Genomic DNA, 23,891 nt, shown 5'->3' with positions numbered 1-23,891 from the left:
CGAGCGTAGCCGAACTCTGCCGAGCCGAGCCGAGCGTCGCCGAGCTGTGCCGAGATGAGCCGAGTCATGCCGAACCCTAGCCGAGCTCTGCCGAGCCGTGCCGAACCGAGCGAGCTCTGCCGAACCCCTCCGAGCCGCAGCCGAGGCCCGCCGAGCGGGGGCTCCTGTCCCCGCACCGGCCGTTCCTTCCTGAGGCTTCGGCCCCGGCCCGGTGGGGCTCTGCCGGGGTCTCGGTGCGGCGGGCAGGCCCCCTCGGCTGACGGCCCTCGGCGTCTGCAGCGCTGCCTCCTCCCGCCAGGCGGAGCCCGGGGCTGCGGGCGCGGCGCTGTGAGGGCCAGGGCAGGGGCCGGGGCCGGGGGAGGCCCCGCACATCCCGGCTGGAGCCGAGGGGCGGCGGGGCCGGCGGCCGCAGCCAGCGGCAGCTCGGGAGGCCGGAGCCGAGCCGGGCTGGCAGCGGGGGGCGCAGGCCGGGCCGCAGCTGAGGGGCGCGCCGTGGTCTGGGGCCTACCTTGCCCCGCAGCAGCGGGGTCTTCCAGCCCCTCGCTGGCATTTTCCTTCCCCGGGGGGAGCGGAGATGCCGCCGGCCCGCAGCGGCCTGGGGCTCCTGCTCCTCGGGGCCCTCCTCACCCTCGTCCTCTACCTGCTGCTCCCGGCTGCCCAGCACAGGCAGCGCTCGGCGGGTGCCCGGCCTGAGGAGGGGAAGCAGGGCCGGTGGGTGGCCAACGCTACCGTGCGAAGGGGGATGGCTTGGGGAGAGCCCCCTGTCTTCTACAGGGAGGTTTCCGCAGGGCCCCGGGCCGGTGACGCTGCCAGCCCCAGGAGGTGGGTCACCGTCAGCTCCTGTGGCGGGGGAAGGTGGGGGGTGACAGGCCCTGGGGGTCGGTCCCAGACGGCCCTCATGGCCGCTGGAAGCCCGCGTTTACGGCATCTTCCCTGACCCCTTCCCGCCTGTCTTCCCCACCGCAGACCTGATGTCCTGTTCCTGCACGGCCAGGCATTCACCTCCAAGACGTGGGAGGCTGTGGGCACGCTGGCACTGCTCGCCGGAGAAGGCTACCGTGCAGTCGCAATAGATCTGCCTGGTAGGACCATGGCGCTGCGCTTAAGTTGATCTCTCTGGGCAGCTCTGGTCCCTCACCCCGGCCACCGCTGGGCTCTGGACGTTTTTAAGGAGGGCTCTGGGCCTTTTCAGGGAGCTAGCGGTGGTCCCTGGGGCAGTACGCCTGGGATTCGGCTTTCCCCTGGGACGTTGACCACTGTGGCCACCCAAACCCTTTGGTTGAGGGTGGCTCGGTGTAGCTGGCACGTGGCTGTGGTTGTACAACCACCTGGGCTTGATCGGGTGCCTGTTTTTTGCCAAGCCAGCTGAGCCTTGTGGGGAGAGACCACTGTAGGCTGCACAATACCCCCTGCCCTGTGCCCACTCCGTGCCCTCTGCCCCATGCCAGGCTATGGGGATTCTCCCCCAGCGGAGATGGTGGCCACAGTGCAGGGACGGGTGGCCTTCCTGGACCGTGTCTTCCAGGAGCTGGGTATGCGGAAGCCCGTTCTCGTCAGCCCCTCCATGAGCGGCCGCTTTGCCCTGCCCTTCCTCCTGGCACGGGGGGACCAGCTGGCTGGCATCGTGCCTGTTGCACCTGTGGGCACCAAGGACTACGCTGCTGAGCAGTACCAGCAGGTCCAGGTGAGGTGGGTTGGGGTCCCTGGGTGCTGGCGACCCTCGTGGGCCAGCTGGCTGGAGGGTGGCATGAAGGGTGGCTCTGTTTCGGGATTAGTGAGGGGGCACCTGTGCCCCCCCCAGCTCTTGGGGGGGCTGGCACCTGCCTTCCCTGAGCCCCCCGTGGTGATGGGTGGAGGTGGACACAGCCCAGGGGAGGCTTGGTGGCCATTTCCCCCTCTGACACCCACTCTGGTTTTCTCTGCCCTTACCCAAGACGCCCACCCTGATCCTGTACGGTGACCGTGACACGAGCCTGGGTCCCCAGGCCCTGCAGAGCCTCCGGCACCTCCCCAGGCACCGGGTGGCCGTGGTGCCCGATGCTGGCCATGCCTGCTACCTGGACAATCCGGAGGACTTCCACCGGGCCCTGCTGGGCTTCCTGCGCCAGCTGAAGTGAGCGCTGCCTCGTCCCCTGCCGAAGAGAGGACGGGGGGACCGGGGCGTCCCGAGGGGCTGGGAAGCACGGGGGGCTGGCAGGCACGGGGGGCTGGCATGAGGGGCACCATTCTCTTTTGGGGTGTCCCCAGGGTGGCAGGGGTAGGACGCCGAGGGTGTCCCTTGTCTGTCACGAGGCCAAATAAACTGATGCTGCTCTGGTTTCTGCCTGTGTCCCCAAGCGCTTCCGGGCTCCAGCCCCATCTCTCTGCCTCCAGCGTGGGGCAGGAGGGTCCCCTGCCTGGCCCCTGCCCACCTTCCCCCCGCCTTCAGCCCACCCTGCGCCCGCAGCTCCTCCCCTGCCCGTCCGCTGCCGGTTGCGGGGCGGGGCGGAGCGGGGCCGGGCCGGGCAGGCGCCGGCGGCCGGGAGCAGCGCGGAGGTAGGGCCGGGGCGGGCGGGCGGGGGGTTGTCCCGGTGCCTTCGTCCTCCCCCCTAAGCCCGCGACCCCCGCCACGGTACCCTGCACTCCCCTGCACCCCCAGCCAGGGTGCCCTGCACCCCTAACCACGTTATGCTTGCACCCCCCCTGCACCCCCAGCCAGGGTACCCTGCACCACTAACCACGGTACCCTGCACCCCCCTGCATCTCTAACCACGTTATGCTTGCACCCCCGTCTCCCCTGCACCCCCAGCCGCGGTAACCTGCACCCCCCTGCACCCCTAACCACGTTATGCTTGCACCCCCCCGCCCCCCCTGCATACCCAGCTATGGTACCCTGCACCCCGATGCACCCGCAGCCACAGTACCCTGCACCCCTCTGCCCTCCTGCACCTGCTGCCCCTGCACCCCAAAACCGCCACTGGTGCACCCCAACCCATGCAGTCCCCTGCACCCCCCCTGCACCCCTAACCACAGTATCCTGCCCCCCCTTCAGCCCCCGGCACCCTTAACCACAGTACGCCTGCACCTTTGCCCGCGGTACCCTGCACTCCCCACAACCCCAACCGTGGTGCCCCTGCACCCCAACTGCAGTACCCCTGCACCCCACTCACGGTACCCCTATACCCCGCCTGTACCCCTTTGCACCCCTAGCTCCTGCACCCCTGCACCCTCCTGCACCCCTAACCACTCCCCCCCGACCTCTCTCATAGTCCCTCTGCACCCCCTACTCCCGTACCCCCCCGCAGCATTCCCCTTCACCCCTCCTGCTGCACCCCCATGTGCCCCTAAGCCCCCCACATCGCCCTGCTCCCCCCGGCCTGCCCCCCTTTCCTTACCTGCACCCCCTGACACCAACCTTCCCTGCCCGCACTCCCCCACATCCCCCTGGACCCCCTGACACCAACCTTCCCTGCCCGCACTCCCCCACATCCCCCTGGACCCCCAACCACTGGCTAACCTTGTCCACCACGTGCCCCTGCCCCATACACCCTTCTTCCCCCCATAACCCCTTTCCGCACCTTGTTGCCCCCCTTTCCTCCCTACTAGCCCCCTACATCCCAGCTAGCCCTATACCCCACAGCTCACCCCTGGCCCCATGCCTGGGCATCACAGCTTGCCCTGGCACTACATTTGGGGCAGGAACACGTGCTTTGGGGGCACGATGAAAGGATGGTGTGGGGAGCACACCGCATCCTGCCCCCATACCCGAGTGAGGGGGACTTCTCCCATGGTGGCAGCGTCCCAGGACTCGCACTGGGAAGACCTTTGCCCCATTCTTCTTCGGTTTCTGTGACGACCGAGCTTGCTGGCGGACTTTGGAGGGGCCGGTGGGTGATTAACCATCTCCCCACTCTTCCCCCAGAGCTTTGCAGCCCTGGTCCCCAGCCTGACATGGCACCCGGGAAGCCCGGGAAGAGCACGGGGGCCTCAGAGGACCCCTCGGTTACGCTTTTCCGGGAGTACCTGAAGATCGACACCGTCCACCCCAAACCTGACTATGGTGAGGATGGGGGGGACGGGGTGGGGAGCTGTGCGGGGATCCGGCAACGCGGCTTTGCAGCTCTGGTCTTTGGACCTGGGTGCCCAAGTCCTCGGCCGGGGCTGTTTTGATCATGGTGTTAAGGAGCGGACACATTTGTGCCTTATCCTTATCTCTGCTGGCACCTTTGGTTGGGGCAGGGACACCTTAAGTGTACCCAGAGCTGCTGTTTGCTTTCTCCAGCCCTGTGCCCCAGGGGCCCGCCTTTTCACACTGCCCTGGCTCTGGGACGGATGCTGGTGGTAACCTTCTGTAGATCTTCCATTAACATTTCTGTCCTCCCACTAAAGTACATTGAGATTTTTTTATTGTTGAGGAGCTCCCAAAATTCCTATGGCAGACTGTCCCCTCTGAACTCACCCCCTTCAATTTTTATTTTTTCACGTTCTCCTTGCCCCAGAGGGACGGTGGCAAGCTGCTCCTGTCCCTGCTCCTGGCCACCTCTTGTTCACAGGACCTCCATCACCTGCCCTCTCTGGTCACCTCTTTCCTTGGCCTGGGAGCCCCAGAGAGCCTTAGTGTCCCCGGGGGGTTGCGGCAAGAGGGGAGGGAGATCCCGACATAACTCCGGGCATCCCCGCTTCTCCCCAGATGCGGCCGTCCGGTTTCTGGAGCGTGTCGGCATTGACCTGGGTTTGGCTTCCCAGAAAGTGGAGGTGAGCAAGGCGAGGAGCAGCCCCCGGTCCGTCCGTCCGTCCATCCATCCATCCATCCATCCATCCATCCTTCCATTCATTCATCCATCCATCCATCCAACCATGCCCAGGTCCTTAGTGACTGGGCTGTTCCCCTTCCCGCTGCCCCAGAGCTGGGCAGGAGTGAATCCCCTCTGCCTGTAATCCTCTGCTGACCTCAGCCCTTCCTTAAGCCTGTGTTCGGGCTGCTCCCCACTGACCTTTGCAGCCGCCTGTGCTATGATTAGCCAGGGACCTGGCAGAGTCACGTTGGCTGGGGACGTCCCTCCTGCCAGGCACTGGCTGTGCCAGGGGACTCCCGGGCACCGGGGGAAGACGCTGGGTTCGTCTCCCCTCCTCCGTCTGAATTGCAGCCAGGAGCTCGCACCCGCGCCCAGGCTCTGTCTGGCTCTGGGAGGGTGCAGACGTGCCCTTTCCCAGCGGAGAAAGGGGTGACCTGCCAGGTGGCATCAAGAAACTTCTCCCAGGCTGATGCTTTTTGGCTCCAGCCCGCCAGTTGCGGCCTCTCTGTCCCCAGCGGGGACCCTGGTGACGTCCTGCCCTTGCCCCACAGGTGTGCCAAGGCTGCGTGGTGCTGGTCCTGACCTGGCAGGGCACGAACCCCCGCCTGCGATCCATCCTCCTCAACTCCCACACCGATGTTGTGCCCGTCTTTGAGGTGCTGGGACGGGGCGAGGGGTGGGACAGGCACAGTGGGGAGGACTGGGGGTGGCAGGCGAATGGGAGCCGGTGCCCGCCGTGCCCCTCTGCCGTCACAGCCGCTGTTCCTCGCAGGAGCACTGGACGTACCCACCCTTCGAGGCTGTTAAGGACTCGCAAGGCAACATCTACGCCCGCGGTGCCCAGGACATGAAGTGTGTCTCCATCCAGTGAGTGGAGGGCTCGGTGCCCGCTGGGCAGGCATGGCATGGGGACGCCTCTGAGTGATGCCACCATCCCCAGGGTGCCGCTGCTTCACCCACCCTGTGGTGGCTCAGAGCACACCCCTCTCCTCCATGATGCCCAGGCACCACCTTCTCCCTGCAGGTACCTCGAGGCCATCCGGAGGCTGAAGGCGGAGGGAAAGTCTTTTCCCCGCACCATCCACCTCACCTTTGTGCCTGGTGAGTCTCCAGGGTGTCCCCTCTCCAGGGGACAGGAGAGACTGGCGGCTGGGTGGTGCTCTGGACTTCACCATGGCATGACAGCCGGGCTCCCCTCCGCCAGCCTTTCCGGATTTTGAGCTCCCCTAGCTTGGAGCTGGAGGGGTTTCCATGTCTGAGGGCATCAGGTGCGCTGGTGGCACCCAGGGTAGCATGGAAAAAGGACCAGGGGGTGGTAGGCTGGGGGACGCCCCGGTTCCTTCCTCCATGCCATGCTCTTCCCGGCAGACGAGGAGATGGGTGGACACAAGGGCATGGAGATGTTCGTGCAGCGCCCCGAGTTCCGAGCGCTCAACGTGGGCTTCGCCCTGGATGAGGGTGAGTGGTGGCAGGGCTGGCATGGGGATGTGTCTCCTCTTGGCACGCACCCCTCTCTGCCTGTTGGCATCACCCCCCAGGCACTGGCACCCAGCACGGCTTCCAGAGACCCCCTGGGGGCTCCTTCCCCCGTGCAGTGACCCATGCAGTGCCAGCCTGGAGGGGAAATGCTGCCAGGGCAGAGAGGGGGCACATCATGGCATCCCCATGCCCCGTTGACATCCTCTGTGCCCACCGCAGGCCTGGCCAGCCCATCCGACAACTTCAGCGTCTTCTACGGCGAGAAGAGCCCATGGTGTGAGTAACTGCGTGCCCACCGCCCCGTCCCTGGCTGTGCCGGGCGCTGCGGCATCGGTGCCACCCCGGCCTTTCTGCTCAACGCCTCCCTCTCCCTCCTCTGCCGCAGGGGTAAAGGTGAAGTGCGTGGGCAGCCCCGGGCACGGGTCCCGCTTCATCAGCAACACGGCGGCTGAGAAGTTGGTAAGAGAGAGGGTACAGCCCTGCGCACCCTCCCTGCACCCCTGGGGCCGCCAGGTGCCCCCTCTGCAGGGCTGGTCCTCACCCCCCTGCCCTTCCCTCCCCAGCACAAAGTCATCAACTCCTTCCTGACCTTCAGGGAGAGCGAGAAGCAGAGGTAGGAGATGCGCAGCGGGATGGCGGTGGCTTCAGTTTGGCCCGTGGAGGGGGTCCTCGGGATCCCAAGCCAGGCTCTGATCCGGCGCCGCTGCCCTGTGACTCAGTTTCCCCATGTGGGGGTGGCGGCAGGGTGGGGGAGCGCTTCCCCTCCTGCCTGGGTGGCAGAGGGTGACTCTTCCTTGCGTCCTCCGAGGCTCAAGTCCGACTCAAGCCTGACCCTAGGGGACGTCACCTCGCTCAACCTGACCATGCTGGAGGGGGGCGTCTCCTTCAACGTGGTGCCCTCCGAGATGGCGGCCGGCTTCGACATCCGCATCCCACCCACCATGGACCTGAAGGTGGGCACCGCGCCGGCCCCACCCAGGAGGGGAGCGGGTTTGGGGGGTGCCCAGCTCACACCCCTCCGCTGGTCTCTGCTGCAGGCCTTCGAGGAGCAGGTGGCCGCGTGGTGCCGGGGTGCTGGGGACGGTGTCACCTATGAGTTTATCCAGGTGAGGGGTCTCGGCCACCCAGGTGCATCGTGCCCGTCCCTGCCCTGCCACGTGCCCACCCCCCTGCCCCTCACCTGCCTTCTTCCTCCGTCAGAAATGCATGGACCAACATGTCACCTCCACCGAGGAGTCGGACCCGTGGTGGAAAGCCTTCAGCGGGGTCTGCAGGGACATGTGAGTAGTGTCCCCAGAAAGGGCAGGAGCCCAGCGAGGACATCCTCTGGTGGGAGTCAGGGGTGTCCTTCTGTGGTCACGGCAGGGGTTGGGAGGAGATGTTCCATGCCATTCCACGGCATCTCCCGGTGCCCCCCCAAAAGGTACAGGACTGAGTGTCCTGCAGGGCTCAGGGACCTTGCTGGCATGGTCTCTTTGCCCGTGGGGGTGACAGGGGGACCCGGCTGCCCCCTGCCCGCGCTGACGCAGGGCCTTACTTGTCAGGAAGCTGCAGATCAAGCTCGAGATCTTCCCTGCTGCCACCGACAGCCGCTACATCCGAGCGGTGAGTGCGATGCCAGCCCGCCCGTGGCTCCCCTGGGACCTGCAGCCCCAAGCAGGAGCCATGCCCGGGTGGAAGGGGCATGCGGTGACCGTCCCAGCCCTGGCCTCACCCCTTTCCCCCCCATCCCCAGGCAGGACACCCCGCTATCGGCTTCTCGCCCATGAACCGCACCCCGGTGCTGCTCCACGACCACAACGAGTTCCTCAATGAGCAAGTCTTCCTGCGGGGCATCGACATCTACGCCCGCCTCCTGCCCGCCCTGGCGTCGGTGCCCCCGCTGCCCGCCGAGGCCTGAGCACGGGGACGAGGGGCAGGACGGGGGGTGGGGGTGGGGGTGGTTGCTGAGCAGCGGGACGCAGGGCTTTAAAAAGGGGGCAGGGGGTGGGCACAGCAAATGCCTGCCGGTGTGCCAGGGACCCAGCTGGCATCATGCCACCTTGGCTGCGCTCAGGGCTGGCTCGACGGTGACGCCTGTGCCAAGTGTCCCGGCTTTGCCCTCGAAATCTGGGTCCTAGCCACCCTCCTCCGGGGGTTGTGTCCCCCCTTGCCTGGGTGCCTCCTGCCTTTCCCGGTGTTGTCAATGCCCCCCGAGCCGTCCCCGTGCCACCTCCGGCTGTGCTGGCTGCAGGGTAAGGGGCTGGCCAGTGCCCTGCTCTGCCTGCCCCTGCCTGTCCTGCCTGCTTGCGGGGGGAGCTGGGAGCAGTGTCCCCCATCCTCCCCGTGCAAGTCAATAAATCTCCTTAGTAAGCACGGCCAGGAGTGGGGGGGTCTGTCTCTGTGGCGCTGCCCGTGGGGTGTCGGAGAGCCCAGGCACCCTGGATTTCCTCGGCACGGGGTGGGGGGGGATCTGCTGGGTTCCTCGGGCTCGGGGAGGGTGCTGACGGCAGGATCCTGCCCGGGCAGGCTGTGGGGCTGCTCCTCGGGAGCCTCCTCTCCAGATCAGCCTCGGGGTGCCGGGGAGAGCAGGAGCAGCCAGCGGTGCTGGGATTCATCCTGCTCCCTCCCTCCCATCAGCTCCTGCCGTGGCGCCGCTCCCCCAAACCCTCGGGTCGGGGCAGGCAGTGTGCGGGTCGGGGCAGGCAGCCCCCGCTTATCTCCCGAGCTGCCCGACGGCTGCGTCTCCTCCTTGCTCCTACCCGACTCTGCGCAGCTCCCCCAGCGCCCGGGGCAGCTGGATCTGTCCCAGAGCCACCCTGTGCCACCCGCCCCGATGGTCTTCCCTGGGGAAACGGGGGCCACAGGCCAGACGAGGGCTCGCTGAGCCAAACTGGGGGTGTGGGGGGTTTGTCCTGGTCAAGGGGGTCGTGGAGCTGCTCCATTACAAAAGGTTGGGGGTGAGCTGGACACCCTGTCCTCCTGCCCTCCTTTTCCGCTGAAGCTGCTGGAACCCTCGGGGGGGGCGGGGGGGGAAGGCTGCCGGAGGGCTGGGGCTAACGAGGCTGCCCCCCATGCCGGGCTGGGAGAAGGTGAGCAGCTGCTTGGCTTCTTCCCCTCCATCCAGCGCTGGGGGCAATCCAAGGCTTTTGGGAGCGGGGGTGGTGGGGGGACGACACGCACCTGCCTGTGCACCGAGGCTCCCCGGCGAAGCCTGTGTGGATTCTCCGATGTCTCGTATGGCCACGTTCCCCTGACCCTGCAGCGCTGGGGGAGGATGGCGTGGGAGTGCCGGGGGTGCCACGGGGTCCTGCTCGGGCACCTTCGCAGGCAGGCGGCGGGGCCATCCCCTCTGCCCTGTCCCCTGACCTGTGGGTGCACCAAGGCTGGGTGCAGCCTCCTGTGCCCCCCTCAGCCCCCTTTCCCCCCCGGCCCGGCATCTCCGGCTTGCCTGGCCGCTGAGATGGGACCCGGGGGCTTGCTGGTGCTTGGAGGTCACCCCACGCTGAGTGTCATTCTCGGGGGACAGGCCTGCGTGCTCGCTCCCCACTCTCCGGGAGAGCAAGGCTGGGGGACCCCAGCTCCTCCCCCCTTGCTCCCCATCCCCAGGGATGAGCCAGAGGGGCCGGGCTGTGGCAGGGCTGGGGTTGATTCTTTGGGGGCGATGGGGTGCAGCAAAGCCTAACCCGTTGGTGGGAGGTGACAATTTGGGGGTGTGCGGAGCTCTCGGGCCCCCCCTCGGGGGATGGAGCCGTCCCGCCTCGCACGACACCCCCCGGGGGATGGCGGGGGGGGGGGGGGGGGGGATGGCGGGGCCGGGCCGGGGCGGGTCGGGGCGGTCCGGGGGCGGTCGGATGGGGGCTCCATAAAGGCTGGGTGCCACCGGCAGCCCCGGGAGCGGCGGCGGGATGCGGGTGTCGGTGTGGGTGTGCTGCCTGGGGGCTGCGCTGCTGGCGGCGGGGCACAGCGTGCCGCGGCTCCGCCTGCCCTACCGCGGTGAGACGGGCCGGGGGCACCTGCTGCGGGGGGGTGGCGGGGGGGGGGAGGCGTGGGGTGTGTGTGGGGTGCCTGCCCACATCGGGGTGTCCTCCGTTCCCCCCGCCATGGGGGCGGGGTGGGGGCCTGGGGAGCCTCAGCTGCGCCCAAAGTGCGGGTTTGTGGGTTTTTTTGTGTTTTTTTTTTTTTTTTTTTTTTGCCGGGGCGGGGGGGCCCACCTTGCGCTGGAGGGTCGGTCTGGGATTTCGGTGGGTGGCTGCTCGGCACTCTCCCGTTCCCCACGCGGGACGTGGTGGCGGGGGGTCCGAGGAGGAGGAAGGTGGGGAGCCGGGTGATAGGGGGAGCGGGGGAGGATGTGTCTCCGGGCTCCCATGGGGGATCGCCTCCCACGTGGAGTGTGGGGAAACTGAGGCACGACCATGTTCTGGCACCGGCATGTGCGTCGGGTGGGTGCTGCGGTGCGTGGGTGCTCCCCTGGGCGTCCTCGGGGGTGCTCAGCATCCCGCCCGCTGCCGGGGGTGGGAGCCAGGCAGACCCCCCCCAGCTGGCCGGCAGGTCCCCTGGGTGCTGAGCCCCACCATGCTGGGGTGGCGGGTGGTGGGGTGCCAGGGGGGCCCTTGGGGCTGGGAGTGCTTGGTTTTAATTAAAACTCTCCCTCTGATCCCGCTCTGGCTCACTGCATCCCCCACTCCGCCAGCTTAATCCATGGGCTGCTTCCAGCCAAACTTGACAGAGGAGTCCAGAGCGTCCCAGTCTCCCACTTCTTGCCTAAAAGCACTGAACCTGCTCTAAAAAAACCTCTTAAAATTAAATAAATTGCATAATGCATATCTTCCCCCTTCCCAAAGAGGGGAAATGCCTGGAGCAGCCCAGCTCTTGGAAAGCCCCGGGATCTGCCGGAGCACTTCCCTGTGCCGGGGGAAAGCTGTTGTATCCCCTTGTGCTGCCTGGGTTGGGGGTCCCCCGGCCCTGGAGCACGGGCTGTCTGCCTCCCTGGCTCCGTCCTGGGGCAGAGCAGGCGGCCTCAGGGGCTGACTCCGTGTTGAAAGGGGGAAACTGAGGCACGCAGTGGCCCCGTGTACCCTGGGAGGCAACAGGCACCTGGGATGGCTCTGCCCCGTGGTGGGATCGGTGTCCTCTGGTTGGGCTCGGCAGCAGGGCTGGGAGGTTTGGTGTCCCAGCAGAGCCTGGCTGTGGGACTCAGGTCTGGCTCAGCATCTGTTCTGCTCCAGCCCGAGGTCCGCCATCCGCCCGTGCCGTTCCCCAGGTGTGAGGGGCTCCCTGGGGCTGGGCAGGCTCCTTGGCCTCCCGCGGAGCAATCTTTTGAAGTTTTTTTTGTTTTTCCCCCTTCTTAGGCTGATTATTCTGTTCCTCTTCCAAATTGGAAGCAGAAACTGAAAATTCCCATGAAACAAATTCTGCCACCGCCTTCTCCCTGGGGGGAAGAAAAAGAAAATGAAAATTTCAATTAAAACCATTAGAAGCCTCTGAAATGAAAACTGGGGTGAACTGAAGCTGCTTGCGCTTGGCTCGACGGCTCGGGCTGTGCGTGGCTGGTGGCTCTGGCTGCGGGGTGACGTTTGGCAGGGGGGGAGCCATAGGGGAAGGCGTCATGCTGTGGGTGCAGGGGTGGCTGCGTCCCCAGCTCTCCCTCTTAATTCAAGCCGCTCTTCTCCTTCCGCTTTGACTTGCAGCAGCCGCTCCTGTACGAGGGGAAAGAGCGTTTTGCTGCTGCGTGCACCAGGAGGATCGCAGCACAGCCCCGAGCCCTCCGCTGCCTCTCCCAGGGGACCCTTGTCCCGCTGCAGCGGTGCTTGGGGGGGGTCCTTCCATGGGACCTCCACCCTGGGGGGTAAAGGCCTGCTGGGAATGGATGGAGCATGGCAGGGTGCTGCTCCCTGGGGAGATGAAGCCAGGGAAGGGGAAGGACCCCCAGGGCTGTGTAACCCGAGGCACAGGAGGAATTTGTCGGGGCTGGGGGAGAGGGGGAAGCCTTGCCTGAAACAATAAAAGGAGCCCGATGACTTTGCCAATGTTATTCTGAGCTGGGAAAATATTATTGCAGCGCAAGAATAGAAGGAGACGACAGCGTTTTCCTGGGCTGGGCCCGGTGATATAGGAGGACCCAAGATGCTGGGAGGCGGAACGAGGAGGAGGGTACCCCCCGGGGAGATGGGGCTGGAGGGTCCCCCAGTGCCAGCTCCGCTTGTAGGCACAGGGGTCTTCCCGGTGAGCATGGAGCTGCTGGGGCTGTATCCCTCCATGCCACCAGCATCACCAGTTAGGGCACTGGGACTGCCCTTGAGCAACTTGGCAGGGATGGGAGCTGTGTGTGATGGGGTGGAAGTGGCCATCCTCCCCCCAGGGATGGACACTGTCTCCCTTGCAGGTCCCAGAAGAGGGGCCACCAGGATGGGGGCATTGTGCCACTGGCCACCTCCTCGCTGGAGGTGACAAATGTCCCCACAGCAAGAGTAGGGCTTGGTACCCCAGTGTCCTGGGCTGCTGGCAGCTGGGCTTGTCCCAGTGCCACCTCCTCTCTGATGGGGACATGCGTGGGGGATGCTCGGGCTGGGGGTTTCCCTGGGGTCAGCAGTGACAGCTGGCAGCCTTCCTCGGCAGAGGGTGTCTGGGGACGTGACTGTGCTTATCAAAGGCACTTTGTCTTCCTCCTCCTCCACCCAGTGGTTGCAGTGGCCTGTCCCGGGGTCAGTACAGTGGCTGGGACAGCATTTCAGAGCCTGGTGAAGCTGAGACGCTCCCTCTTGCCCTCTCCCTCTGTGGCAGCTGGGTGGGCGCCACCGTGCCGGGGTTTTCGGCTCGCTGACCCTGAAAGTCATTTCCCACCAGGAGCCAGTCGCGCCACTGCCCCCGTGGCGGTGTCACCATGAGGGTCCCTTCAGTGTCCCACAGAATTCGGGCTTGGACTTGCTTTGGGAGCCTTAACCATCAGATCCTGTTGCTTTGGGATGCGATGTCCATCCCAGGGATGTAGTGTCCCTGTGCCGGTGCCTTTCCCCAGGCTCCATCCCTGTGCCGTGGCGGGGAGGAAACCTCCCCGACAGCGAGGTCTGGTGGCAGCGTCAGCGGTGGCCTTTGTGTGCCGGTTTCCCCATGGCACTGGCTGGGTGCCTGCTATTGTGTCCCTGGCTGGCACCCGGGGTGGGCAGGACCCGCTTTGTGCCCACCCCGTGTCTGCTCTTGCCACCCCCCAGGTCTCCGCGCGAGCCCAGCCAGGGGCTGACGGCAGGAACAGGCTTTGCCGGGCTCTCGCCCACCCCGACTCGCTGCGTCACGGCCATGGCAGGAGCCCGGGGTGGTTCAGCCAGAGCTTGCTGGGGGCAAACTTGCTCGGGATCCTGCTGGCCCTTTGCTGCAGCATCCTCTGAGGGCTGAGCCCTGGGGGGTCTCCCGGGGGTGTGAGAGGGCACTTAGCTGTGGGACATAATCCATCCCTTTTCCCTCCTGTCCTTGCGTTGGGTGACAGCTCAGGGCCACGGGGCTGTGCTGTCCCGGCAGGGTGGGCTGTGGGCTGACATCCGGGGGACACATGGAGGGACATGGTGGGGGCTGCTGGGGAGTGGGACATCTCCCAGGCTCGAGGCAAGCACTTGTGCCCATGGCCGGGAGGGGACATTTGGGGTGAGCGGTGCTGATGACACCCCGCAGGTCTTTGGGGCTGGGATGGCTCCTCCTGACGCTTCCCTCCCTCCCTGGCAGAGCTTTTGGGCACCAACCGCTCTGTCGTCTTCTTTGGCCACCGAGGCTTCCTGGGCTTCAGCTCCCTGTACCTGGATGAGTACCGTGACCGGCTCTTCATCGGGGGCAAGGATGTTCTCTACTCCCTGCTCCTGGACGGGGCCAGCACAGATGCCAAGGAGGTGAGCCGGGTCCTGCGAGCACCTTGAGGTCTCCATCCCCACCCTGCCCCCCCCCGGCACCTCTCGCCCCTCTGAGCAGACGGTGCCCAGCCAAGCCAGGTGAAGCCACCCTGAAGCAGGACCTGCCCTGGGGATGTCCCCATCCCAAGCGCCCTGAAATGCATCTGAAAACTTGTGTTGCCTGGCAAGGGAGGGCTGGCCATGGTGGCAGCGGGGCAATTAGCCAGCAATTAGTCGCCGTTGGCAGCCGGTGGCACAGCCCACGCATGAGCCCTGGGTGCTGAGTGGGATCTCAGACCCTGCTCTCCTAAAAAGCTGCCATCAGGAGAGCGGGTGCTCCCCATCCCTATCCAGGCATCCCCTTCACAAGCCAAATATACAGCTGAGTGCCTGCAGAGACAAGGAGCTAAACGCATCCATCATTGCAACGAGCTGTTCCAGGGCTCAGCTGGCAAAGCCCCCAGACCTCTCCTAGCTGCTCGGTGGGAGAGGTGACAGGTCAGAGCGACGATGCTGAGCACTGGTTCCCCTCCTCCTTCACCCTCTCCTCTTCAACTCCCTGTTGTTTAAACATGGCTGTGGGCCGTTTCTAGCCGAGGAAAGTGGAGAAGGAAATGAAGTGCCCCTCGGCGCGTTGGGTCACCGCAACAGGGTCAAGGGCTTGTGTACCCAAGCTGCCCTTGGTCTGAGAGCCGCCAAAGGCCGGGGGGACTCGGGCTCCATCGCTCCCTGCTGTCCCCCAGCACCCTTTCCCCAGGCCACCCAAAAGTCCCCCCCCGCCAAGGCCAGCTTCGGCCATCCTCAGCGGGACTCCCCAAATCCAGCCCGGCGGTGGGCTGTAACTGCCGAGGTGCATCTCCCCAGGAGGAAGCCCTGGGTGGGCTCTGGGGAGCTGTAGGTCCCTCTCTGGGTCCCTCTCTCCACCACCATGCCACCGGCAGCCTGGGGACATGTATTTGCAAGGCTGGGTCCCTGCTGTCCCCCCTCCCTGCTCCAACAGGTCCTTTGTGTTTCAGATCTACTGGCCGCCCCTCCCTGGACAGACGGAGGAGTGTTTTCGGAAGGGGAAGGACGCAGGGGTGAGTCTCTCCCCGTGCATGCTCTGCCCTGAGCTGCGAGGGGTCCCCTTGTGCCCTGGTGCCGGCTGGCTCCCCCCGCGCCGGGGCTGTGCTGTGTCATCCTGCCGGGGATGGCCCCATGGGGGTCGCAGCACAGTTAGTGCTGGGGCAGAGCAAGGGGCTGTCCTGGTGCACAAGGGAAACTGAGGCAGGGAGTCGGTGACCAAGCCTGCCTGCGTGAGATGCTTGCACTGGGCTCTGGAAACCTCATCTACGGGGCTCTGCTCAGCCCCACGGCCGCAGAGCAGTGACCAGTGTGTCCCCAAAGGCGGCTGCACCGAGCGGGCAGCGATAGCCGGGCTTGGAGACCCGAGCTGGGAGGAACCGAGAGCCCGGTGCTGTGCCCCGGAGCCCAGCGACGCGGTCTGGCCCCCTGTCCCTGGCAGTGGGAAATCTGCAGCTCGCTCAGGTTTGGTGACCTCGCTCCCCAAACCTTACCCCTCTTTGCGTCCCCCCTGCCCCGATATGAAACAGGACTATGGCGGGGAGAAAGTCCCCGAGGCTCCCCCGGCCAGACGGATTGCTCCCGGGAGTCCCCATCTCGCTCTGCCTGTTTATTTTACAAGCTCTCACCGACAGATCCAAGCCAGGGCAGGCTCGACTTTTTATTTTTCTTGAACGTATATATTTTTTTTTTTCAACTTGCTATTTTAGAGGCTCTTTGCAAAGGGAAAATAAACAGTGGGGAGGCTGGGAACCCCCGGGGCAGCTCGGTGGCGGTGTTCCCAGCAGACAAGGGGCCTCGCGTCCCGCTGCAGGGGGGATGATGGGGGGCAGGCTGGGCTGGTGCTGGACGGGGGGAGCTGCTGAGCTAAGGGTAGTGGTGCCCAAGCGGGAGAAGGGTGGGAGCGCTTTTCCAGTGGGACCTGCCAGGAGAGACCATGCAAGGTGGCAGGTCTCTGGTCCTGGGGGTGTCATCGCTACTGGGTCCCTGGTAGAAGGGGACAATCCCAGACAGCAGCGATCGGGGCTGTCCTGGAGGCTGCTGAGAATGCCCACGGGCATCCGTCTCCGTCTCCCACGTTTCCTCCCTTTGTTTCATTCCCGGCACAAGCAGGAACACGACAGGGAAGGACATCCCTGCATCTGGTCGTGTCCTGGGTGCCAGGAAGAGGAGGGTCCCCAGGGGCTGGGGGCTGGGTGCAGGAGCTGCTGCCGGGCACTTGCTGGGTGGGTGACCCTGCTCCCCCGGCCGGGACGGGCTGCGTGATGGGGTGAGCACACGGCTTCCCCCGGGGATGCTCTCAGCGGCAGGAGGACCGGTAAAAAGCCCCATCCTTTTGCAATGGGCTGGGATCCACCTGGATCAAGTCCATGCCAGCCCTGCCAGTGGGTGCAAGCTGCCATCTCGCACCCCTGGCACCGGGGCGAAGGCAGAGAGCCTGGGTGCAGCTTGGAGAGCCAGGGCTGGGGGTCACCCATCGTTGTAGGGCCCCAGGCAGAGGCAGGGAGCTGGGTGTGGGTGAAGGATGGAGCCTCCCACAACCCCTTCCCTCCCCTGCTGTCCCCCCAGACCGACTGTGCCAACTACGTCCGCGTGCTGCACCCCTACAACCGGACACACTTGCTGGTCTGCGGGACGGGCGCCTTCCACCCTGTCTGCGCCTTCATCTACGTGGGGCACCGCGGCGAGGTAGGGCAGCACCGCGGTGGGGAGCCCGTCCTGAGCATCCCCGGTGGGACACCCCTGGGAGGCAGATCCCCATCTTCCACCCCCTTCCTGGGGGACTTTGGGATGGCGTGGGGATGCTGGATGTGTTTGTCCCAGGCCGAATGCTGGCGGGGAGGCAGGAACCAGCTCCCTGTTGCCCCTTTGCCCTTGCGCTGCTCCATCCTTGGCTCCCCCCAACCTTTCTGCCTGACATCGCCTTTCCAGATGTGTCCCCTGAGGCTGGTGTCCTGCCAGGGGCTGCAACGTGGGTGGCATTCCCTCCTCTCCCTGCCTGCTGCTCATAAATCAGGTCGGCCAGGGTGGAAAGGCAGGGCCCCCCGTTCCCCCCTCGCAGCCCGGCGCCGTGGGGGCTGCGGGAGCTCGCCCGTGCCACCATGCCTCTGGCCAGGCTGATGGGCAAGTGGCGGGGTTGGCGGGTCCCTCCGGTTGCTCCGCATCCTCATAGCATCAGATTGCTTTAAAAAGCTTCCAGACGGTCCCTTTGGGAGCGATGGGGCTGTGGATATTTGCAGCAAGGTGCCTGCGAGCTGGGCAGGGACCAGCGCCAGCCCCTGCATGCCCGGGGGTACGGCTGGGGGTCACCTGCCCGCTCCCCCTCGCCCAGCACACCTTCAGCCTGGACCCCACCAGCGTGGAGACCGGCCGGGGCAGGTGCCCGCACGAGCCCAGCCGCGCTTTTGCCAGCACTGTCATCGGTGGGTCGTTTTCCTCGGGGACCTGAGAGCCTTTGGGGTGCCGGGACCGGGGACGGTCCCCGTGCCAGCCAGGGCTGGCTCTCAGCCCCGCGGTGGGATGTTTTCACCAGGCGGGGAGCTGTACGCTGGCCTCACCGCAGATTTCTTGGGCCGCGATCCTGGCATCTTCCGCAGCACGGGGACCCGCTCTGCCCTGCGCACTGAGGTGGACCAACGCCTACTCAATGGTAACAGCTCCCCTCTGCCCCTCCATCCCCCCGGCTGGGCTAATGCCGGGGACTGTGAGCCTTGTGGTGGCCAGGGCACCTGCTGGCCACAGTGTGGCATCCCCCATGCCAGGTACAAGCAGGGAAAGCCACCAGGCAGCAGGGTCTGGGGGTCCTCCTGGCTGGCACCCAGCCCCATGGGGTGCAGGGATCTGGAGGTGGTGGTTGTGCCCTCTCCCCCCACCTGACATGGCCGGCTCTTGCTTGTAGACCCCAAATTCGTGGCAGCCCACTTGATCCCAGACAACGATGACCGGGACAACGACAAAGCCTACTTCTTCTTCACGGAGAAGGTGGTGGAGGCAGACAGCAAGGAGCACACCATTGTCAGCCGGGTGGCACGGGTCTGCGTGGTAAGATGCTGGTGCGGACTGCAGAGGACAGGGATGTGCCAAGTCACAGTGGTGGCTGTGATGCTCCCTGTCCCTGCAGAATGATGCTGGTGGACAGAGGGTGCTGGTCAACAAGTGGAGTACCTTCAACAAAGCCCGGCTAGTGTGCTCTGTTCCTGGCCCCGGTGGCATCGACACCCACTTCGATGAGCTGGGTAAGGGAGCTGGGAACCTCACCACAGCCAGTCCCTTGCTTGGTGGCTTCGGGAAGCTCCCGAGCTTCCAGGAGAAACCCCACAGCTTGGGTGTCTCATCCCCAGAGGATGTCTTTTTGCTGAGGACGAAGGATGGGAAGAGCCCAGAGATCTACGCCCTCTTCAGCACCATCAGGTGGGTGGTCTAGCCCCATCTGGGGACATCCAGCTGCAGCCACCCATGACCTGCCCCATCACCATCACCACGTGGCTGCTGGCTGTTCCCCAAACTCTGCCAGCTCTGCCCTGGTCCGTACAGAGATGTTGGCGCTCCCATGCCCCCCACCGATGCTACCAGCACTGAGCATGGCTCTGCTCACCCCATTCACTGTCCCCTTTCAGCCATGTCTTCCAGGGCTCTGCCGTCTGCGTGTACCGCATGGCCGACATCCGGGAGGTCTTCAACGGGCCCTTCGCCCACCGGGAGAGCCCCCACCACCAGTGGGGCCCCTATGAGGGCAGGGTGCCCTACCCACGGCCAGGCGTGGTGAGCGACTCCCTGGACCTCTGGGTCCCCTTCCCTCCTCTGATTGCTCTTCCAGGGGGGTGATGGGGCTGATCCTCCATCTTCTCACCTGCTGGGATGGGCTCCCTATGGGATCCACCCCGGGATGGCTGGGGACCAAGGACTGGCAAAGGGGTGGAGAAGATGGATCCCAAATTGGAATGCAGGGAGGGACCCAAACCAGCTCTGCAGGGCAATGGAGGGGGAAGGAGCGATGGGTGCTGGGGTGGCTGGGCTGGGCTGAGCTGGTCCCCTCTCATCCCTGCAGTGTCCCAGCAAGACCACCAACCAGCCCCGGCGGCAGTACGGCACCACCAAGGACTTCCCCGACGAGGTGCTGCACTTCGCCCGCGCTCACCCCCTCATGTACAAGCCCGTGTACCCCAGGCACCGCCGACCGCTCCTAGTGAAGACCGACCTGCCCCACCGCCTGCACCAGCTTGTGGTGGACCGGGTGGAAGCCGAGGACGGGCACCACGATGTCCTCTTCCTTGGGACAGGTGAGAGGCAGGAGCGGCGTGCAGGAAGGAGCTCCGGCGCTGGGGCTGCCGGTGGGCATGCCACTGGATGTGTGATGACAGTGTGCTCACACCTCCATCCTCCTCCTCCTCCCTGCAGACGCTGGCTCGGTGCTGAAGGTGGTGGTCCTGCAGAAGACAAGCTTGGCCATGACCGAGGAAGTTGTCCTGGAGGAACTGCAGGTTTTTAAGGTGCCATTTGCTGCCCTGCATACAAGGGAGGGGGGCTCAGGTGGACACACGTGGGGATGGAGGCTCAGGGCTGTCACTGCACTGTTGGGCACTGCGAGGTCTCAGGGCTGTGAGGGCAGAGGCCAACTGGTGGCTGTGTTCACCCTCCCCAAAAACATTCCCGGTGCCCCCGCAAAGCTCTGGCAGCTCTGAATGAGCCGGGCTCTCCGTGGCGAGGTTTTCGCCAGCCTCACACCCGCTCACCTCCCCTGCAGGCGCCTGTGCCCATCACCCAGATGGAGATCTCCGTCAAGCGTGTGAGTATGGACACGGCTTGGCCACGGGGCTGGGGACAGGGCAAGTGACCAGGAGGGACTGAGTTGATGTCACCAGCCTCTCATGGTGCTTGCCTTGTGGGGATCCCAGCTGGGGACTCCAGGCGCCGTGCCTGTGGGGGCTGCCAGCATCACCATCTTGGTGCCATTCCCCCCAGCAAACGCTCTACGTGGGCTCCAGCCTGGGGGTGGCCCAGGTACGGCTGCACCGGTGCGAGACCTACGGCACGGCCTGTGCCGAATGCTGCCTGGCCAGGGATCCTTACTGCGCCTGGGACGGCACCGCCTGCACCCACTACCAGCCCTCTGGCAAGCGCCGCTACCGCCGCCAGGATGCCCACCATGGCAATCCTGTGCACCAGTGTCTGGACCAGAACCTAACCGGTGAGAGACTGGGGAGAGCCCACGGGGCTGGGGTCTTGTCCAGGTGCCCCGAGATGTCCCAGCATCCATGGCCCTTGGCACACAGAGGGGCTTGCAGCCATCCCAGGTGGGCTGGGGCACCCTCGTCTCCCCATCCCGTAGACCAAGGGGTGCCCCAAGAGAAGGTGGGTGCTCTTGGGGATGGGGAGAAGGGGAAAAGGGGACTGAAGCCATACGGTGACCCGTGGGAGGCTGACACCCAGGTGTGTGGAAGCCTGGCTCTGCCCTCCCCGTGAGCCCATGTCTGTCTTTGCCCCAGTGGATGATTTTGAGAGCGTTGAGGAGAAGGTGCTTTATGGGGTGGAGGACAACAGCACCTTCCTGGAGTGCACCCCCCGGTCCCCGCAGGCCAGCGTGCAGTGGTTTGTCCAGAGGCCCCCCGATGAGCAGCGGGATGAGGTGAGGCTCCCCCTGCGCCTGCCTTGCTCCCCTTGCGAGGGCACGGGAGGGACGTGGGTCCAAACCTGGACCCACCCCCCGCCAACATTTTGGTGGCGGACAGGTAAAGACGGACGAGCGTATCCTGCAAACGGAGCAAGGGCTGCTCTTCCGCAAGCTGCACCGCCATGACACTGGCATCTACTACTGCAAGACGCTGGAGCACGGCTTCACCCAGACGGTGGCCAAGACAGCCTTGGAGGTGATCACCAGTGAGCAGCTGGCACACAGCTTCCCCCGGGAGCGGGGGCATGAGCTCCTGCGCCCGCCTTGCCCTGAGCCCTGGCTGGCACCACAGGCTTCCAAAACCTGGTTCAAGGACATCATGCACCTCATCAGCTCCCAAAACCTGCGGCGGGTGGAGGAGTACTGCACCCGCCTCTGGTGCGGCACCAGCCGCCCCCACCACCGCAAGAGCAAGCTGGCCCAGACCAAGCACGCCCTGGCCAGCATGGATGTGGGCAAGAAGGGACGGGTGGCCAAATCCCACAGCGAGAGGAGCCGCGTGCCCCGGCAAGCGGCAGCCAGTTAAGAGAGGGCAGGGTAATGGACATGGGGTGGCCATGGGTGAGGACCAGCTCCCCATGCTGCTGGTGGCCCCAGGGGACCCCTGCCCTAGTGGGTGGCTTGCAGCGGTGCCAGCCCAGCCCCTCCATTTCCCCATTTGTGGTGGACGGGATGCCAGGGCCGGCTCCTGGGCAGGTCCCTGTCACCCTCGGTGGCTGCAGGGTCACCTCTGAAATGGTTGGCGTGGTGGGACGCATCAGCCCCACAGCTGGTTGCCGTGCTGGGTGCAGGGCCATGGTCAGCGGGGCGGGTTGGGGCTCGGCACGCTCGGTGCCACGGCTGTGCCATCACCCCAGAGAGCTTGCTGGCTGGCTTTCTCTGCAAATAAAGAGGCCGAGCGCGGCGCCGCGGGGAGCGGCTGATGGCTTCAGGCTCTTTCCACGCCAGCATGAGGCCTGGGAAAGATGATGCCGTCTCTCACGGAGGGGAAAACTGACCATCACCTCAAAAAGCCGCTGTGCCCAGGATGAGCCCCGTCATCTGCTGTGCCTAAGGATCCAGAGCCATGCTGTGCCACCCCACGTGGGGGACAGGGCTCCCTCCAGCCTTCCCTGTGGCACCAGGACACGCTTAGCGGTGCCAGCCTGTGTCTGGGTGCAGCCCCCACCTTCGCCTCCGTCCCCACCCCAGCCACAGACCGTTTTAGGCTGGGCAGGGTCGTGGAGGAAAGCAAACGGCTGCGGGCAGGTTAGACCCGTTCCTGGGTAAACACGGGAGAGGCACTGATGCCACCGCCGTCGCTGTGCCCAGGCGGGACCAGGGACATGCAGAAGGTGGCCCCAGCACAGTCGGGTGGGGGGCTGCACCCCAACCTGGGTGTGTTTCTGGTGGGACAAGGCTGGTTTGGGGAGGCTTGATGCTGGGCTGGTGGAGCTAAACCAGCCCCCAGGGCCACCCCCAGACACAGGGGTTGGGGGCCAGGTGGGTGGAGAGCACCCGCAGGCTGCCGGCAAGGTGCTCGCTTGCTTTCCTCCTGCGACATGAGCTCACTCGCCCGGTCAGCCTGGGGTGATAAGGATCTCCCCCTTCCTGAGGCAGGGCTGCCCCACACAATGGTGTGAACCGCAGCCCTGCCGGGACGGGTATTGTTCAGAGGCAGAGGAACGGGAAAGAAAAATAATAATAATAATAATTAAAACCCCCTAAATAGCTCGCGCAAAGCCAGCTCATGATATCATCGCTCCTCCCTCGGTGTGTGTGTTTGTGCTGCAGCAGCAGAGCACCACGGCTCGCCGCGGCGCCTTTGATGGGGACAAAGTCCCCCAGCAGCGCTACCCTGTCCCATGGCGTGCCCATGGAGATGAGCTGTGGGTCCCAACCCTCTCCTCCAGCTCCCCACCCCACCTCTCCTGCAAACTCACAGCGCCTGCATGGAGTGTCTCTCGGGATGGGAGGGCTCTGGTGGGGCTGGCGGGCTGGGACATGTCCTGCAGGGAGCGGAGCAGAGCCAGCAGCACAGATTTACGTGCCAGACTGGAGCCAAGCACATGGATTAAGTTAATGGCAGGCCTGGGGGGCACGGAACGATAAGCAACAAGTAGAGACAAGGAGGGACATGGGTTTAAGGCCAGAAATAAGAGACAGAAGTCTGATTCCTCAGGGCTTGGATTTAATGGCTCTGAAGCACTTGCAATGAGCCCCACCGCTGAAATACCTGCACCTTCTTGCCCTCTGAGCAACCCCCTGTGCTTGGCAGAGCCGGGGCTGGGCTGCCCATCCCCGGGGAGGCATCGAGAGGGGTCCCAGGACCTCTGCTACCTGTGGGACCTGGCCTGAGGTGAACTGCGGTGACTGGAGGTGACACAGGCCAGTGGTGTTTCAAACTGAGCAGGAACAAAGACCAGAAGAAACCAGTCCCTGAAAGAGCCTCCCCCTCCTGGTAAATCTCCGTAAATCTCTGCGGTGGCTGGGCCTGGCCCTCTGGGGTAGTTTTACATCAGCAAGGCTGGAGTAGGAGGGCTTTTGTCAGGGCTGCGAGCGGGTCTCTGCTGGGCTCACGTTCCAGCCTTGTCTCTCATGATAACCAGACAACGGAGCCCTTAGAAATTTCCAGGGGCTAAATGAACACATCCTCCCTCAACCTGGGGGGTGGAAGGAGACAACTTTGGTGGGCAGGTACAGCGCTGTTGCCCCCGAGGCTCCTCTGTATGAGGGGAACAAGCCCTGCCTGGGTCTTGGTGCTGCTGGGCAAGCCCTGTCCCAGGGACAGGAGCGGGGCAAAGGGAGTGCTGGAGGACAGGGCGTGTGTGGGAACAGCCGCAGAACAAAGCCATGGTGGGGGGGACAAGCGCAGCCAGGGATCCGGCTCCTATTTTTAGCCCACTTCCTAAGGAAGCGCAGCACAGGGGCACCCGCTCCCCCTGGGAGCCCTCCAGCCTCCGTGACAGTGTAAGTGGAGCTGCTGGCAGGGTGAGGGACGTTATGGTTGGCCTTAGCCTCAGCAGGAGCCCTTCCACCTGACCATGACAGGCCCAGGCCCAGGCCCAG

At 65.1% G+C, this 23,891-nt stretch overlaps 3 protein-coding genes across 4 annotated transcripts; all 3 read left to right on the top strand.

Moving 5' to 3' along the window:
• Positions 1 to 15: 15 nt before the first annotated feature.
• Positions 16 to 2,488, top strand: ABHD14A (abhydrolase domain containing 14A). Its single transcript, XM_063347586.1, has 4 exons — positions 16 to 822; positions 967 to 1,082; positions 1,449 to 1,684; positions 1,935 to 2,488. Exons 1-4 carry the CDS (start codon positions 575 to 577, stop codon positions 2,115 to 2,117), a joined length of 783 nt encoding a protein of 260 aa, XP_063203656.1. The 5' UTR covers positions 16 to 574; the 3' UTR covers positions 2,118 to 2,488.
• On the top strand, positions 2,489 to 8,611 carry ACY1 (aminoacylase 1). Of its 2 annotated transcripts, none has more exons than XM_063347582.1 (15): positions 2,489 to 2,535; positions 3,902 to 4,039; positions 4,670 to 4,734; positions 5,327 to 5,431; positions 5,548 to 5,642; positions 5,800 to 5,876; positions 6,144 to 6,233; positions 6,474 to 6,530; positions 6,640 to 6,713; positions 6,818 to 6,867; positions 7,063 to 7,207; positions 7,292 to 7,360; positions 7,455 to 7,534; positions 7,799 to 7,859; positions 7,990 to 8,611. In XM_063347582.1, exons 2-15 carry the CDS (start codon positions 3,931 to 3,933, stop codon positions 8,152 to 8,154), a joined length of 1,242 nt encoding a protein of 413 aa, XP_063203652.1. In that variant the 5' UTR covers positions 2,489 to 2,535; positions 3,902 to 3,930; the 3' UTR covers positions 8,155 to 8,611. The 2 variants fall into 2 exon arrangements, with proteins under 2 accessions (XP_063203652.1, XP_063203653.1); XM_063347583.1 differs by having other exon boundaries at positions 2,527 to 2,611.
• A 1,521-nt stretch (positions 8,612 to 10,132) lies between these two features.
• SEMA3G (semaphorin 3G) lies at positions 10,133 to 21,513 on the top strand. Its single transcript, XM_063348209.1, has 16 exons — positions 10,133 to 10,229; positions 13,950 to 14,110; positions 15,127 to 15,189; positions 16,742 to 16,861; positions 17,505 to 17,595; positions 17,706 to 17,822; positions 18,072 to 18,214; positions 18,294 to 18,408; positions 18,514 to 18,583; positions 18,790 to 18,934; positions 19,221 to 19,452; positions 19,571 to 19,662; positions 19,917 to 19,958; positions 20,135 to 20,360; positions 20,659 to 20,798; positions 20,902 to 21,513. The coding sequence occupies exons 1-16, from the start codon at positions 10,142 to 10,144 to the stop codon at positions 21,367 to 21,369; spliced, it is 2,313 nt and encodes a 770-aa protein (XP_063204279.1). The 5' UTR covers positions 10,133 to 10,141; the 3' UTR covers positions 21,370 to 21,513.
• The last annotated feature ends 2,378 nt before the right edge of the window (positions 21,514 to 23,891 follow it).

The sequence above is a fragment of the Chroicocephalus ridibundus genome, chromosome 10 (assembly GCF_963924245.1).
Source record: "Chroicocephalus ridibundus chromosome 10, bChrRid1.1, whole genome shotgun sequence".
Classification (NCBI taxonomy): domain Eukaryota; kingdom Metazoa; phylum Chordata; class Aves; order Charadriiformes; family Laridae; genus Chroicocephalus; species Chroicocephalus ridibundus.
This window is presented reverse-complemented; position numbering and strand designations above follow the sequence as displayed.